At 58.5% G+C, this 16,953-nt stretch overlaps 2 protein-coding genes across 9 annotated transcripts in view; one reads left to right on the top strand and one right to left on the bottom strand.

Moving 5' to 3' along the window:
- LOC128416946 (riboflavin transporter 2-like) overlaps nt 1-16,953 on the top strand; it is a 274,487-nt gene that overhangs the window by 141,905 nt on the left and 115,629 nt on the right. The window lies entirely within an intron of this gene.
- MROH1 (maestro heat like repeat family member 1) overlaps nt 1-16,953 on the bottom strand; it is a 50,986-nt gene that overhangs the window by 4,117 nt on the left and 29,916 nt on the right. For 6 of the 8 annotated variants that reach the window (XM_053395030.1, XM_053395036.1, XM_053395031.1 and 3 more), the window contains exons 19-38: nt 15,879-15,986; nt 15,512-15,631; nt 15,230-15,352; nt 14,161-14,307; nt 13,998-14,024; nt 12,608-12,730; nt 12,114-12,193; nt 11,649-11,781; nt 11,125-11,220; nt 10,697-10,801; nt 9,258-9,393; nt 8,327-8,439; nt 7,920-8,072; nt 7,179-7,333; nt 6,191-6,356; nt 5,136-5,332; nt 3,206-3,343; nt 1,807-1,921; nt 592-738; nt 137-325 (exon numbers count right to left, since the gene is read on the bottom strand). In XM_053395030.1, the coding sequence (XP_053251005.1) occupies nt 137-325; nt 592-738; nt 1,807-1,921; nt 3,206-3,343; nt 5,136-5,332; nt 6,191-6,356; nt 7,179-7,333; nt 7,920-8,072; nt 8,327-8,439; nt 9,258-9,393; nt 10,697-10,801; nt 11,125-11,220; nt 11,649-11,781; nt 12,114-12,193; nt 12,608-12,730; nt 13,998-14,024; nt 14,161-14,307; nt 15,230-15,352; nt 15,512-15,631; nt 15,879-15,986 (2,571 nt within the window). The remainder of the gene's footprint in view (nt 1-136; nt 326-591; nt 739-1,806; nt 1,922-3,205; nt 3,344-5,135; nt 5,333-6,190; nt 6,357-7,178; nt 7,334-7,919; nt 8,073-8,326; nt 8,440-9,257; nt 9,394-10,696; nt 10,802-11,124; nt 11,221-11,648; nt 11,782-12,113; nt 12,194-12,607; nt 12,731-13,997; nt 14,025-14,160; nt 14,308-15,229; nt 15,353-15,511; nt 15,632-15,878; nt 15,987-16,953) is intronic. The other 2 variants (XM_053395037.1, XM_053395038.1) reach the window with 1 other exon arrangement.

Genomic DNA, 16,953 nt, shown 5'->3' with positions numbered 1-16,953 from the left:
GAAGGACTCAAACCTGCCTTAGGAAGAGCTCTGGCATGCTGTTCCTCCCCCCCCCAGGGGCTAAGCTGCCTTCTGCCCCAGCAGCCCCTTGTCCAGGGCATGATCCAGGCCAGCTTCCCCTCCCGCAAGCGCTCACGCTATCAAAGAAGGGCCGGATGCGGATGGCGATGTGGAGCAGCATGGAGCGGACGTCCCTCTCCTCCAGAAAGCCCAGGATCTTGGCGAGGCCCCCCATGGCTTCCAGGGCCACCAGGCTGTGGGGGTCATCCTTGTCGTCCATGCCGTTCATCATGGAAGCCAGGAGCTGAGCCCCGTGACGTCTCACCTGCAGGGGGGCACAAAGCGGGCACCGTCAGTGGCAGTGCCGGGGGTGGGTGCGCCCCAGCACCTCTGCTGCAGTTGCTGCCCCTCAGACCAGGGTGGCAACACTGAGCCAGAGGGGGGCCAGGGCCAAACCCCACCCTGGCACCCCTCCTGTGCCTGCTCTGCCCAAGCGAGAGCAGCCTCCACCTGGCAGATATTGGGGAGGAGGAAAGGGAAGGTTCCCCTGAGTAGGGGAAGCAGAGGGGGCCCACTGGCACCCGCCCTCACCTTCTCTGGCGAGCCCGAAGCCATGTTGCCCAAGCCGCGCAGGGCCAGCATCCGCACGGAGGTGCAGGGGTCCCTCTGCCGGGCCGTCATGCTGTCCATCACGGACGCCAGCAGGACCAGGTCGTTCACCACGTTGCTGCTGAGGAGCTGAAAGGTGCAAGCGGTGAACACAGAGACACACCCAGAGACACACCGGCCACCCTCCCCAGGGCCACAAGCTCCCCTTGAGGCGCCCCAGGACCCCCCTCCTTCCACAGGAGGCTCCCCAGGGCTCAAGGTCAGGCCAGAAGGGAGGAGGACCAAGGCCACCCCCCCCCAGCCCTGCTCTCTTGCCTCGGAGCCTTTCCGGGCCAGACCCCTCCCTCTGTCCCTGGCACGTGGGGGAGAGTGGAGAGCAGCTCGCACCTCCTCACCTCCCCGAGGGGCTGGGGGGCCGCAGGCGCCTGCTCCTCAGAGCTGCTATTTTAAAGCTTCAGCCGGACGGCAGGCCCAGGCAGGCAGCCAGCTCCTCCGGCTCTGGGCCCACGTCCAGCCACAGGACTCCCCGCCGCTCAGTCCCAGGCCACTCCATCAGCGGAGACGCAAAGAGGTGTTTTATGAGCCAGGATCGAGCCGGGCAGCGACAAGGCCACTTGGAAAGCCCCAGCTGGAGGCGGGGAGTCAGGCAAGGAGGTATAGGGGTTACAGCAGCAGCAGCAGCAGGGAGGGAGGGAGCCTGACACAGCAGCTGGACTCCATTCTTCAGGGTGGCATGTCAGGAGCGATGAGGGGATGCTTTGCTGGCTCCTGGGGCTGAGGGACAGCTCCCCTCCAGTGGGGGGTGGGAGAAGGGAGCTAAGAGGCAGAACTCCTGCCTTGCATGTAGTAGGTCCCAGTTTCAGTCCCCTCTGGCAGCCGTTCTTGCTGCTGCTGCCAGTCAGTGCAGGCAGTAAGGAGCAAGAAGGAGCAAAGATCTTAGACAGGGCAAGGCAGCTTCCCAGGTTCCCCTTAAACAGCAGCCTTGGCTAGGGAGGGGCACCCCTTGGCCACCTTCCCACCTGCCTGCGAGTCGGGGTGGGGGGAGAGGACAAATCAGAATATCCAGGGAGGGGTCCATGGCCGCAACACACACCGACACGGCCAGAGCTCTTGGCAGTTTCCCCTCTCATTACTTCCTTGCCCACCCTGGCTAAGGCCAGCAGCAGGACCCCCGCCCCAGCCCCTTCGTGGACCCACCTCCGCAAAGAAGGCCGTGGTGGTCAAGCGCTGGCTGTCGTAGATGCTGTTCAGCATGGGGGAGAGGGTCTTCACAATCAGGGGCAGCTTGGGGCCAGCGTGCTTCGCCATGGCGCTGCGGAAGGAGAGGGCACCCACCCCAATTGAGATGGCCTCTCGCCACGTAGGAGGCAGCCCCACCCACGCCATGCCAGCTCTGCCCCTTGGGAAGCGGGAGGGGAGGGGGCTCCCATGTCCACCACCGCTTCCCCCTTCCAGTGACTCCCCAGCCCTGCCAGGAGATGCAGCCCAGCGGCTCTTCCTCTCCTGTCTCCCTGCCATCTCCCTGATCTCCGCTCAGTCCCAGGGCCAAACTGGGAGGCTCAGCAGCCAAGCGCCTGGGGTGCAAAGAGAGATAACAAGGACTGACTGAATGCTGCCCACCCCCAGGGAACAGGACAGGATGTACCGTATTTTTCGCACCATAGGGCGCACCCAGTTTTTAGGGGGGGAAATCAAGAAAAAAAAATATTTCCCCCCCCCCAGCCCCAAAGAGCAGCGTACAGGCTGCACACAACCTCTCCCTGCCAGAGGGGTTGTGCGCAGCTATGGAACAAGCCAAGGCTTCCCCTTTAGCCCCGTGCAGCCTCTCCTTGCCGGGAGACGCTGCGCAGGGCTAAAGAAGCCATAGCCCCGTGCAGCCTCTCCCTGCCGGAGGGGTTGCGCACGGCTATGGCACAAGCCAGCATTCGCTCCATAGGACGCACACACATTTCCCCTCAATTTTTGGAGGGGAAAAACTGTGTCCAATAGAACGAAAAATACGGATGTCTCTGGGATTGGCAAACAGGTTTCTTGGGATTGCAGCAAACATCTCAACACAAGAGCCCCTTCCGCTCCTGGCCTAATTGTGCCTGACTTGGCGAGAGTCTGGGACGTGGGTGGCGCTGTGGGTTAAACCGCAGAGCCTAGGGCTTGCCGATCAGACGGTCAGCGGTTCGAATCCCAGCAATGGGGTGAGCTCCCGTTGCTCGGTCCCTGCTCCTGCCAACCTAGCAGTTCAAAAGCACATCAAAGTGCAAGTAGATAAATTGGTACCACTCCAGCGGGAAGGTAAACGCCATTTCCGTGCGCTGCTCTGGTTCGCCAGAAGTGGCTTAGTCCTGCTGGCCACATGACCCGGAAGCTGTCTGTGGACAAATGCCGGCTCCCTCGGCCAATAAAGCGAGATGAGCGCCGCAACCCCAGAGTCGGTCACGACTGGACCTAATGGTCAGGGGTCCCTTGACCTATACCTTGGCAAGAGGCCAGGAACTGGTTCCAGGCTCTTCCAGCTGAGCCACGTCCCCTTGCCCAGGGCAGCCCTAGGAGACGGGCTCAAGCGGGCAGAACCACCTCTGCCTGCCACCCAGCCGCTCACCTGGCCAGGACGGCGACGCCATCGTGGTGCCTCTCCACGCTTCTCAGGGACTCCCAGCCGCCCGAGGCAGACACTGCCCTGGCCACCTCTTCGCTGCCCCCCTGCGTCAGCATGGCCTTGAGGGTCTCCACAGCAGAGCTTGGGGGGGGGGAGAGAGAGAAGGTCCACTCGATTCTGCCTCTGAGAGAGGTGAGGGAGGGGGGAGAGGGGCCGGATCCGTGGCTCCTGCCACCCCAGGCACCTCCTGGAGGTGCTCAAGGCTGTCGGCCGCAATGCTAAGAAGCCCAGGGCGGCTGCTGAGAGGAGCTTTTGCCTGCATTAGTATTTTATGGGGGTGGGATTATTGCGCCGCGAGCGGAGCGTGACATCTGGAAAACCTCCATTGTCCTGTCACGCTAAACCCAAAATACGAGGGGAGGATATGATGACTTGGGGTCCCCCAAAAGAGGAAACCAGCATTCACACACAGACCAGGAGGGCAGCCTGCTCTTCTCCACCAGCGTCCCAGAGGAGAGACAGATGCCCTTCTCTGGACCCAGCCTGGCTACGGGGGGGGGGGGGGGGCTGGCTGGCATGGAGACTCCCGTCTTGCCCAGCCCCTCCAGCCATTGCCAGGATCCTGCTCGCCAACCAGTTGGGAATCTGTTTGCTGCCTGCACACAGCTCTGGTGGAACACACCAAGGGAGTTTGCTTACTCCGACTGGGGAGGGGGGTGATTCTGTGGCCCCCCAGGGATGTTGCTGGACTCCCATCTCCCAGCATCCCTTTCCATTGGCCCTGCTGGGAGTCCAAGAAGCTCTGGAGGACAGCAGGCTCCCCAACTCTGGCGCAGGGAAAGGAAGCCAGCAGTTGCGGCAGCAAAGCCAAAGTTGTGCCATGCCTGCCCGTAGGCCAACGAGGGGCACCCACCACCCCTGGGAGGCTGACCCTGCCGGCTTCTAAGTGGAGCAGCCAACTTGAAATGGTGCAGAAGCAGTGAGCACCCACAGGCACAGGGGCCAAGGGACCCCCTGGCCAAACAGGCCCTTCCCTCCCACGCCAAAGGGCCCTTGGCAGGCGAATGCCGCTGTGGCCCCTGGACGGGCATTGGCACCACTAAGAAACACAATCACATTGAAGCACCCAGCGCAGCCACTGCCTGCCAGGTCAAGGTGCCAGGGAGAGCCAGGGGGTACAGGGGGGCACAGGGTCCCCCCCAGCCAATGCAAGTGGCGCAGGAGCACCACTCTCTGCACGCAGGGGAAACACCTGCTGCTTCTGACACTGCCCCACAGAAACCAAAAAGCAAGCCCCACCTCCCTGGAGAGGGGCAGGGAGTGGATGGAGGAAGTGCAGATGATGGCCAGAGGTGCCCACTGCCCCCTCCACAGCACTGCCGCTCTGCATGTCGCAGGGGGGAGAGCCAGGCTCCCAGCAATTCACAGCAAGGCTGCTTTGAACGTGCATCCCCCCCACCCCCCAAAATTCAATTTTTATTCAGGAAAACGCTTCCCTGGCCTGTGCAGCACTGAGCAGCTCCTCCCTGCCTTGCTGGAGAGGCAGACGTAACCCAACCCGGCAGCCGTGAGAGAGAGAGAGAGAGAGAGCGAGAGAGCGCGCGAGGGCACCTCTGCACGCACCATGCAAAGAATGCGAAGGCGAAAACCACAAGCCAGGCTGCAACAGGAAGAGCGATTTAATATTTCCTGATTTAGGGGGAGGCGAGTGTGTGGAAAGCGAGGGGGGAGCTAATCCCCCCGCCGAGGTCAGGCCTGCCTTCATACCTAATACGTTATGGGCCGTGGCGCATTACCCAACCATCAGATTACGTGCGGAGACCTCACTGCTGCCGCCGCTGCCGCCGTGTTGGTGAAAAAAACAACCCCCCCCACAAAATCAGTTCCACATGGCAGGTAGAGGGAGGCAGCTGAGGGGCTGGCCCAGCGGTACCTGCAGGGGTCCAGCGGCCGGAGGGGCTGCCCGCGGGCGGCACTCTTCCTCTCCTTGGACTGCATGTTCTTGGGGAGATGAACGCCCACCGTGCAGCTGACCCGGAGCAGGAGGGAGACGAAGAGCTCAGCGTAGAGGCCCACGATGGCCGGGCCACACTCCGGGACAGACATGATCTCATGCAGAGCGCATGTGGCCTGGAGGGGGGAGAGGGGAGGTCAGGAGGGGCACCAAGAGCTGGGAGGGGCACCCTGGGGCGCTCAAGCAGGGTGCCCCCAAGGCAGAGGGGCAGGAGTCTGGGCCACTCAAACGTCCCTGGGAGGATGGAGACGTCCCTGGGGGCCAGGAGGTCCCCCCTTTCCCCAGCTCGAGCCCCACAAGGAAACCCCGGGAGCCTTTGCTGCCGGCCAGTGTGGAGAGATGGGCCTGCTCTGCTCCTGGAGGCCCCCCAAGTGTTGGCTGCTGGGAGGCAGGTGGGGCTGAAGAGCAAGGCGCAGGTCTGAAGGCTGAATCAGAACTCCTCGGGGTCAAGCAACCACAGCAGACCCACCCCAATGTGTGTGTGTGTTTGTGTGTCGCATCTCGCTGCCGTGGCCACTTGAAAGCGGAGAGGCTGGGCTTCTCCTGAACAATGGCCCTGGGGTGGGCCAGGGGGGGTTGCAGGGGCCGGGGTCGGCTTTCAAGCATGACGGATCCGCTGGCATCTGCGTCTGGTTCGGCGGAGGAGGAGGAAATTTTCACAGCTGCTTTCCTGCTCACAGAGCTGCCAAGCGGCGGCGTTTATTTTCTTGGGGGGATAAAACGCAAAGCGATCTCCCTGGAGGACGAACACCTGAGAGGGCCTTTATGAGCCGGCGGATTAGCGCTAATAGGCATTATATGGCAAGGCCTCTTTTCCAGGGACCAGGCCTGGCACAGACACCCAAGGGGAGGAAATGAGGGCAGCGGAGGGGGCGCGGCAGCAGCCCAGGTGTGGGGGGCGGGGGGGAAGGGAGAGGCAGCAGCAGGAGGAGGAGGAGGAGGAGGGCTTCTTAGCAAGCAGGCCGGACACTCACCGCGAGGGGGAAGAAAGTGGCCACGCGCTCAGAGCAGCTGCCTCGCAAGAAGGACTTGTTCTCTTTGTAGGGGACGTCCCGGTTCACTTTCTCCAGGAGCAGCTCCAAGACCTGGCTGGCGAGGGGGGGCTCCGAGGCCAAGGCCCGCCACATCAGGCAGCTGCAGCTGAAATGGGGAAGGAAGGAGGAGGTGGCCAGCGTCAGAGGCTCCCCAGGCCAAGGAGCATCTCCACCCCCATCGTTCTGCCCGGACACTGAGGTCCAGCGCCGAGGGCCTTCAGGCGCTTCTCTCATTGCGAGAAGCAAAGCTACAGGGAAGCAGGCAGAGGGCCTTCTCGGTGGTGGCCCCCGCCCTGTGGAACGCCCTCCCACCAGATGTCAAAGAGAAAAACAATCACCAGACTTTTAGAAGACATCTGAAGGCAGAACTGTTTAGGGAAGCTTTTAATATGTAACATTTTAATGTATTCTTAATCTTTGCTGGAAGCCGCCCACAGTAGCTGGGGAAACCCATTAAATTATTATTATTATACGGCTGCAGGGGGACAAGCTTGCTCTGGGAGACAGGGAGCCCTGCACTTTCAGCCAGAAACAGGGGCTCCCCCAGCCCAGGACGCTCAGTCACAGGCTCTTCTGGCTCCAGCTCCTGACTCAGCAGAGCTCCCCCCCCCCCTTGGCCTCGCAGTCCCTGGGGCTCCAAAGAGCCACAGCCAGAGCCCTGGTGGGAGAGAGCCTCTGGGCTGCAGGAAGCAGACGGGTGAAGGGGCAGGAGAGAAAGAGACCCCCTTGGGCACCATCAGGGCTTCCTCCTGGCCTGGCTGACCTCGGCCAGAGCCTTCCTGAGGGTTGTGCGCCACCTCCTGACCATGGGGGGAGAGAAGGGAGGCCGGGAGAAAAGCCCCCCCTTTAGCGAGGCCACCAGAAGCAGCTGCAGTGGCAAAGGCTTTGGCCAAAGGGCTCCAGCGGACGCAGGTGCAGAGCCGCCTACCTGTCCAAGGGCAGAGGGTTGCCCAGGAGGCTGGAGACCACGGCGGCCTTGTGCTGGGTGGCCAGGATGTGGACCGTCTGCTGGGCCGCCTTCCGGACGGCCTCCTCCTCCACCTCCTGCAGCTTGGAGTGCACCACTGCCAGGATCTTCGGCACCTGTGGGGGCACAGGGGCTCAGAGGCTGCCGCGACAGGCACCCCCCAGGCAGAGCAGGAGGGAGGGACCCTCAACTCCATCCTCTCAACCTGTGGGTCCCCAGATGTTGAACTACAACTCCCATCACCCCTCGCTAGCAAGGCCAGAGCTCAGGGATGATGGGAGTTGTAGTCCAACATCATCTGGACCCACAGGGAGAGAACCATTGCCCTAGGGGGAGCACATAAGGGCTTCTGGAGTGGGCGCCCCCCCCCACTTGGCACTTGTTGCCAACTCCTCTGCAAGAATGCAGGAATCACAACTGAAGCAGCTGTGACAGGCTGGGGGGCCACCCGTTAGGGATGACTTGGTAGTGCCCCCTGCATTACAGGGGGTTGGACTAGACAACCCTGGGGGGGGAGGTCTCTTCCAATTCTACAATTCTTTGATTAAGAAGGGGCAGCACAGAGAAGCCCACCGAGCCTCTGCCCCAAAGACCCAGGATCCCGACCCAGGTTAGAGGGGGCCCCGGCAGCCTTCCTCCTGGCACCCATGGACATTCAAGAGCCCAAGGGGGGAAGAAGGGGAGCCCCCACCTCCGCCTCACCTTCTCCAGCAGGACAGCCCCGCGCTCCTTCAGGAGGGAGTTGACCACCACGGTGGCTGCGCGGGAACAGTTCTTGTCCGGATCCGCCAAGCCCTCCAACATGGAGAGGAGGAGGCTGAGCAGCTGGTCGGGGGGGAGCCGCTTGGCTATTACCTGTTGGGCCAAGCAATAATAATAATAATAATAATAATAATTTATTATTTGTACCCCGCCCATCTGGCTGGGCTTCCCCAGCCACTCTGGGCGGCTTCCAACAAAGATTAAAAATACATTAAAAGGAGAAGGACAGGAACTCATCAGGCAAGGAACCGGCCCAGCTGCCCCAGGAGACCAAGGGGAAGCCCCTGACCCCCTCGGGCAACAAGTGCCCCCCCCCCCTGCCCAGGCTGACTATCTCATGTTCCCACCTGGGCTATTTTGCAGCAGGCCTGGAAGAGGGTGTTGACGTCGGGGTCTCTCAGGCCGGTCTTCAGGGCTTTCAGCTTCTCCAGAGACTCGTCCTTGTGATCTCGAGCAAACCCTGCGCGGACGAAGAATGGCATCCAGGTCTTTGGGGGCATCGGGGGGGGGGGCTTTGCCCACCTGGGCCACACAGCTGCCCTTCCAGGACCATCTCCCTCCTCCCCTGCAAGCCCCCTTGGCAATCCCAGCAGCTCCTGCCTGCGCAAGAGATATACCCCCCTCTGCTGTCCAGAGAAGGAAGCAGCATCCCATGCAACCGCTGCTCTTTTGGGGGGGGGGGTACTGGACTGAGTGCCAGCCAGTTCAGGGGAAAGGGTGAGATCAAGTTCTCCAGTTCCCACTCGTTTTGCTTTCCCCCCACCAGGAAAAACAAGGCCAGTGGGAGCCAGGAGGTGGGAGCAAGCCCTGGTTAAAGCACTCTTCCGTTGAATTTGGGATTTTAAGGAATTGCTTTCCGTAAAGTTTGACAATAGAAACACATGAATGCAATGTCAAGTCCCGATACAGAGATGAGCAAATCACGTAAAAGGCTGGTTGACAAAGCAAAGTCCTCATTGGGCCCCATAAAGGCCCCTGTATGGGATGTCACAGGAGGGAGATTGCAAGGGGCCCTCCTGGGGAGATGGGATCTGCAGGGGCCCCTGAGATTGGGGTACAGAAGGGGTGGGAGATGGTTAGGGATCCTTGTGCCAAGATCCACAAGGCTTCCTACAACTGGACCAGGACCTTGGACTCAGCCTTGGCAGAGCCAAGTATTGCAGAGGCCAGGCTGGCCCTACACAGGAGGAGAGGGAGGGACAGAGAGACCCCACTAGGAAGGTTCGCGCTTTTGCCACCCCCACCCCCCAAGAAACAAGCGCTGGCCCTGGCTCTTACCCTCATAGTACAGCTGGATGTACAAAAGGCTGTGGACGCAGTCGACCGCGTGCTGGCGGGTGCCGGCCAGGGAGTCGGTGCAGCGGGGGGCGAAGAGCGCAATCAGCAGCCCCACGTTGTAGAAAGGGACCACCGTCTGGGAACACAAGGCACCAGGGAGGCCCATTGAGAGCACGGCGGCAAAGGGGCTGCCATGCCATGCCCCAGTTACAGTCCCCGCAAGGGGACAGCACTGAGCCACAACAACCTGAGCCGCTGTCGGTCAAACTCACGCAAGTCAGCAGGGCCAAGGGCTCACAGGAGCCCCCCAGGAGCAGGCGGGGGCCAGAGAGCCTCAAAGCCTGTGCAAGGCAGCAGGTGGCTCACCACTCTTGCAAGAGCTTGGCTCGCGTCGGGAGCTCTTTTGGCACAGAAGGGGCCTGCCCTGCAAAATGCCCTCCCATCAAATGATAATAATAATAATAATAATAATAATAATAATAATAATAATAATAAAGCTTTAATGTCATTGTACAACCTGTGTACAATGAAATTAAATGAGTAAAACGAAAATCAGATAGGTGGGACTTGGGGAAGCCCACTTAACAATGTTTAGAAAAATGAGGCTATGACAAGAATTTGTTCATATTGTTTGTCTTTTCTGCTTGTGTTTTTTTATTTGTGTTATAAAATGAATAAATTTTTTTGGGGGGAAACACACACAAAAACCATTGAAATTAAACAAGTCTCCATCCCCCCACCAAACAATCTCTTCTTAAACAATACGCCACCTCGTAAGTCAATTTTACTATGTTAATTTCCATTCAACAGCCTAACAGCCCATGGATAGACGCTATTTTTTAGCCTGTTGGTACGGCTGATTATACTTCAATATCTCCTGCCCGAGGGCAGAAGATTAAAGAGGTGCTGGCCGGGAGGTGAGTCATCCCTGAGAATTTTTCTCCCAAGGAGATAAACAGCTCTATGGCATTCAGAAGACACCTGAAGGCAGCCCTGGGCAGGGAAGCTTTCAATGTCTGAGGTCTTCCTTTTTATATTCTGTTGGAAGCCGCCTAGAGTGGTTGGGGCAACCCAGTCCGATGGGTGAGTTGCAGTTATTATAATGATTGAACAAACTGAGCACTGTGAATGGCAGTTCTCCTCTGCCCCATGCACCATCCAGTCAGACCAGAGGTTTCGCACTCTCCACCAGGCACCATGCAGGCCAAGGATGGAGCCAGGGGAGACGCGGCCAGTGTGCCACATTGGGAGGGCTGCTGGCAGCACCAGGCGGGCACCGGGGGGGGGAGCGCCCCATTGGCTCTGTGTCCGGTGCCAAGTCAAGGGACCGCAAACACGGGACAAGATGCTCCAGACACACCTGTGGCCCTGAGCAGCCCAAATATCAGGCCAAGCAAAGCACAGGCAGCCCTGTGGCTGCGGGAGGGAGGGGAACTCACATTGACGTTCAGCTTCTCCCGATAGAACTCCAAGACAGCCGCGCTCACTTCCACGCCTCGCTCCCTCTCGTGCTCCTTGGCGGACTTGACCCAGGGGCTCAGGTGCTGTGGGGGCAGAGGGCAGAAATGGCCAGAGAGATCCCACAGAGGGTCCCCTTGCAAGAGCCCCCGGAAGGGGGCAGCAGAGGCCGGGCAAAGGGTGGCCCTGGGAGGAAAGATCTCTCAGCCCTTTGCCCGGAAGGAGGGAAGAGGAGGAGGGAGCTGGTGTCTTGGAGCAAGAGGGTGGGGGAGAAGGGGGCAGACAGGATGCCTCCGCTTCCCTCCAGGGACTGTCACAGGTGGGCCGGGGCAGCTGCTCAATGCGCAAGGCCCGCCCACCGTGGGAGGGGTGTGGGAGCCCCCTGGGCCTCCCTCCCTGCTTCTCCTACCTCAAACATGGTCTGCAGGCCGTGGGGAGTCATGTGCCTGTGCAGGATGCTCTTCAGCAGGTCCTTGAGGGCACAAAGGGTGTCGCACCACAGAGGCTGAGCGTGGAAAAGGAAGGGAGGATGATGCGCAGGGACCGCCTCCTGCCTCCCACCTGGGTGGGAAAGCTCCACACAGCTTCTCTCACTCCCACCCCGCCCCAGAAGCCCAGTCACATGTCCTGTGGAGGCCAGAGATACTTCTGGGCGGGTCTCTGCCTCTGCCCGTCCCAGGCACCAAAGGCCCGTCTGCACCCGCCCAAGCAGCTCCCCCACTCAAAGCCACCTGGAACTCCCCACAGGAGGGGGGCCAGTTGACAAACTCCAGAGGAGGAACCATGTCGACCTGCGGCAAGGAGTTCCTCCAGTGCCCCCTGGACAAGGGCAACCGGAGCCCGTCCCTGCATGCCCAACGAAGCGGCCAGCTGTGGATGGAAGGGGCTGCTCAGGCAGGAAGGGAAGGCAGAGAGAGCTCTGTCCGGCCGTACCTCTTTGTGCTCGGCCTCCAGCCCCCCGTCTTTCTCCTTGGGGGCTTCCGGCAGGGAAAGAGGGAGGACGCTGCCCAGACAAGTCTCCACCAGCTCAGCCTTCTCAGCCTCACTCAGAGGCGGCTCCAGGACCCTGCAGAGCAAGTTAAGGGGACCTGGAAAATTCTCCTGAGCAGGGGCACCCCTAGGGGCAGGAAAAGGAAGAGCTCCACCCAAAGCATCATTCATGTGTGGCTCTCAGATCTGGCGGGTTCATTTTATGGAAGTGGCACTAGACAGGTTTGGAGGAGCATCAGTGGCCAAAGAGACCAGCTGGACGCCAGGCAGCTCTTGGCTTCCTGGCCAACCTCTCAGCAAACCCCCAAGTCTGAATCTCCCCAAAAAAACCTCAGATGGGCACCCTGTGGCATCCCCAGCTGGTGTTTCTAGTTGTGCCTCAGATAGAGGCTGGGGGGTAAAGGATACACCAGGAACATGCAGGCCGTCATTGCCTTCTGGCGGATGGGAGTTCGCAGGGAGTCCAGAGGCTCCGCCTTGATAAAATCCTGCGGAAGAGAAAGCGTGAGAGGAGGGAGGGAGGGAGGCCGCCACAGCCCCTTGCCCCTCCTGGGATGAAGCCCCCTCCCCACACTGCAAGCCTCGCGGGAGATGCGGAGGCCGATTAAAAGGGCAGACACGGCAGAGGGGAGATCTCCACCGTCTTCAAAGCTGCGCAGAGGAGGAAGAGGGGTGGCTCACAGCCCAGCAGCTGTACATCTAGGAGCCCTCTGCAGATGCAGCAGGCGGCCCAGAGAAACCGGGTCGCAGGCAGGGAGGGGAAGGCACTCTGCACGGGCTCAGAGCACTCTGCAGCATGTCACGTTCTGCAAGTGCTGGCCCTGCGGACCGTCCCCGGGGCCGAATCCCTCTCCTGCCATGGCCCTGCTCAGGGCTGCATCATCCAGGCGTCCTCTCCTCACCATCATCTGTGAAACCAGCTCCGTCTTGCGGGAGAAGGTGAAGTCGCCCGACTGGGTGCTGTTGCAGATGGCCTGGCAGATGAGGCAGATGCTCCGGATGAGACACAGCTTCAGCATCAGGTCCTGAGGGCAAAGGTCGAGGGTGGCACTGAGGGCACCAGAGCCAGCCTCACAGCCCCCCTCTCGCTCGGAGGTGGGAGGGTCGACTGCCACCCGCCCAGGGGCACTTTGGCAGGCGCAGAGGGGCAGGAGAGGAAGCCCAAGTGCAGGAGGCTCAGCACCCGCCTCCCCCTGAAACGTGGCCAGAATAGGGGGTGCTCCATCCCAGGGTCCTTCTCTGCATGGCAGAGGAAAGCAAAGACGCACCCCAGGAAAGAAAACTCCAGGGGACCCGGGGTCAAAGGGGGCTGTGGCCAAACCTCCGGCTGCTCGGAAGCAAGTCTGGTTCTGCTGCCCTGAGCTCTTCTGCTCAGGAGTGCCCTCAGCCTCCATCCTACCCCCTGGCAGGGCCCTTGCTGCCGGGGGCCTCAAGGTCAAACCCCCCCCCCCCCAGTGAGAGGAGGAGGACGTAGCGCCAACTGGGCTTCCAGGCCAGCATCTCAGAACACCCAGCGTGACCCCCCCCCCGAGAGATTAGTGCAAAGGACAGACCAGAAGAAGAATGTTAGTGCGAGACTCCTTGCAATGGGCGTACACACCCAAACACACACACACCCTTTCCAGGGGCACTGGGGGCCTCAGCCTCACCTTGGGGGTGAGGGCAGAGTTAGAAAGTGGGCAGCCCCTTTATGATGCCCTTTATGTGGAGAGCTGCCTTATACCAGTCTATCCAGCTCAGTATTGCCTACACTGGTCGGCAGCCGTGGCTCCGCAGGGCTTCAAGGAAGCGTCTCTCCCAACCCTACCAGGAGATTCCAGGGGGGACTGAACCCTCTGCTTGCGAGGCAGATGCTCTCCTCACTGAGCTACACAGCCCTTCCCCTTTCTGTGGAGCAGCTGCCAAAAGCCTTGAAGGGGGCAGCAGCAGCAGGTAAGAGCTTGCCCAGAGCTTGCCCTAAGCAGACTGGGCCTGCGCTTCCAGGATCAGCTGGCAAACCAGGGACCGGTTCCTTTCTGGCCAGAGTGGCAAGGGGGCTTGGAGAAGGAGTGGGATTGGGTGACACTCTTCTGTACGGCAGGAGATTGCCATCAGCTTGCGCATCCTGGCCTTGACAGGACAGACAGAAGCCAGCCACAGGGGCTGAGCAGTCCTCTTGTGCCAGTTGAACCAGTGGGAGCCACAGGGCAGGGAGCCTTGCCCCCCAACCTTCCTCCTAAGAGCTGACTAGAGAAGAGAGAGAGGCAGACCGCGAGGACAGAGCGAGTGCGAGCCAAGGGCCTGACACTGTACCTTGGTTTCTACTTTTATTCCCAGAACCTGGACAAAATAAAGGAGACACACATTAAGCCTCCAGGAGGCCAGGACTGAGAGGCCACTGAAGCTGCCCCCCTCCCGCCCCCCCGGTCACTCCTCACCCCAAGACCCCAGGACAGGAGGGGGGAGCTGGGCTCACCTTGGTGTTGAAGTAGAGGAAGATGTTGCGGAGGATGTCGGCATCGATCCGCGCCAGAACCAGCTCCTTGGGGGCGTGCTTGGCCACAAAGCCGTAGCACAGAATGAGGGTGCTTTTCACCTTCTCCACCTCGTTGTCACTGTGATCCTGGAGGGAGAGAGTTATGGGTCAAGTCGGTGCGCTGAGCTCTAGCGCTGCCCTCCAAGCCTCTCTGCCAGCTCCGTGTCGCGGACGACACTCAGCACACCACCACTGTCCTTCACAGCAGACCAGAAGTATCACTGATGGAAAGATTTCAAGCAGCAATTTATTATGTTTCTATTTTATGATTGATGCTAATCTTGTCCAATTTATTTACATACAGTGGTACCTCGGGTTACAGACGCTGGAGGTTACAGACTCCGCTAACCCAGAAATATTACCTTGGGTTAAGAACTTTGCTTCAGTGTGAGAACAGAAATCACGCGGCGGCAGCAGGAGGCCCCATTAGCTAAAGTTTCAGGTTAAGAACGGACCTCCGGAACGAATTAAGTTCTTATCCGAGGTACCACTGTATGTATTTACACACATACATACATGTTCTCTCTAGGTATTTAGTTGTTATAACTTACCGTATTTTTCGCACCATAGGGCGCACCGGACCATAGGGCGCACCTCGTTTTTAGACGGGGAAATCAATAAAAAAAATATCCCTGCCGGGAGAGGCTGCGTGGAGCTAAAGAAGCCATAGCCCCGCGCAGCCTTTCCCTGCCGGAGGGGTTGCACGTGGCTATGGCACAAGCCTGCATTCGCTCCATAGGACGCACACACATTTCCCCTCAATTTTTGGAGGGGAAAAACTGCGTCCAATGGAGCGAAAAATACGGTAATTATGCTTAGAATACATAAGCTCTCGCATGGATCCATCTGGGTATTGTACAAACACACAGATCCTTTAAAAAAGATAAACAGGACAGGACATGAATCTGCAGTTAAAGTAACGGAACCAAACACTCTTCAAACACCTCAGAGAATAACTTTTTGCCTGCTGTCCACATGAGAAAAAAGTGTGTCTTAGTGACGCTCATACCTTGAAGATACTGAACAGCCCTGCGGATTTTTTGAAGACGTCCGATTTCACGAACTCCTCCAGCTTGGCAAGGGTCTCATCCAGGTGACTGATGGCGCACAGCCCCAGGCAGGAGGCAAGGCCCTGGAGGGAAGGGAGCAGACCCAGGCGTCAGGGGACAGAAGCAGGTCCAGCTGGAAGGCAAAGGAGACTAGGCAGGGGTCCCCCTTCCCGGCCCAGCTCTTTCCCAACAGGCCCAGAGGGCAGGTGGGGCTGTTTGGGCAGCCATTCCAGCCCCCTCACCTCTCGCTCGGCCTCCTCCTGATATCTGGCCGTTTCCAGGAGCTCCTGGAGTTGCTTTCGCACCAGATCCTTGTTTGGACAAGCAGCCAAGGCCGTCCCAATGCATTTGTAGAGGAAGTTCTGGTGCACAAGAAAAAAAGGGGGATGAGAGCTGGAATGTGAGTCCACTGGGAGCTGTCTGGAATATGCCCCCCAGGACACAGCAGACCCCGAGGAGAGAGGGGGAGCTGGGCAGTCCCTGGCCTGAAGAGAGCAGCAACCCCACAGCCCCCTGGCAGGAATCACTCAGCCCAGGTCAAGAGCCAGGAGGTTTGATCCTGACCCTGCTCTCTCCTTGCCCCCTCCCCAAACAGCCCAGGCCACAGACCTTCTCCAGAGGAGACCCGTTGTAACTGCTTAGCTGTCTGCCCATCTCCAGGATCAGCTGACTGGTCCAAGGTGTGTCCGAAATGGCCTCCAGGGTCTGTCGAAGGAACTGCGGGCAGAGGCATTGGCACGGAGGGAGAGCATTAGCCCAAGGATTTCGATAAAGTCCCCAGCAGAGAAGAATGGCAGATTGAGTGGGTGGATTATGCCAAAATGGCAAAAATCACCAAGAGAATCAGAAATCAGGAAGACCAAAATTTTAAAAAGGAATTTTATAATTTATCTTAAAAACCATTGTAAACAGTTAAAACCGTTAGTAGGATTGGAACAAAAAAATTTTTTCCTTCCAGTAGCACCTTAAAGACCAACTAAGTTAGTTCTTGGTATGAGCTTTCGTGTGCATGCACACTTCTTCAGATACACTGAAACAGAAGTTGCCAGATCCTTCTATATAGTGAGAAGGCAGGGAGGGGTATTACTCAGAAGGGTGGTGGGAATGGGTGATTGGCAGATAGCTGTGATGAGCCTGTTGATGACTCTTAACGACTGCAATAGGTCTTACAGGAAAAAGCAAGGGGTGAGAAGGTGAAAAATGGCTTTGTCATGTATAATGAGATAAGAATCCAATGTCTTTGTTCAGACCAGGTCTCTCCATGGTTTTAAGTTTGGTAATGAGTTGCAATTCAGCAGCTTCTCTTTCCAGTCTATTTCTGAAATTCCTTTGTAGTAAAACAGCTACTTTGAGATCTTGTAGGATTGGAATAACACTTGTAGTTTAATGGTGAATTTTGGACACAGTGGAGGGGTAAAAGATTTGGATTATCATAAAAGATGAAGGAGGAAATGATTAACAACAGGACCCACAGGTATCTGAAGAAGTATGCATGCACACGAAAGCTCATACCAAGAACTAACTTAGTTGGTCTTTAAGGTGCTACTGGAAGGAAAAAAATTTTTTGTTTTGACTATGGCAGACCAACACGGCTACCTATCTGTAACCAGGACCCACAAAGGGGAGGAGGGAAGAAGTCCAGGAGATCCTTTAGAATTGTTTAAAAAAATAAATTTATTTATTT

Source organism: Podarcis raffonei, chromosome 7 (assembly GCF_027172205.1).
Source record: "Podarcis raffonei isolate rPodRaf1 chromosome 7, rPodRaf1.pri, whole genome shotgun sequence".
NCBI classification, from domain to species: domain Eukaryota; kingdom Metazoa; phylum Chordata; class Lepidosauria; order Squamata; family Lacertidae; genus Podarcis; species Podarcis raffonei.
The sequence above is the reverse complement of the archived record's forward strand: the minus strand, read 5'-3'. Positions and strand labels throughout refer to the sequence as shown.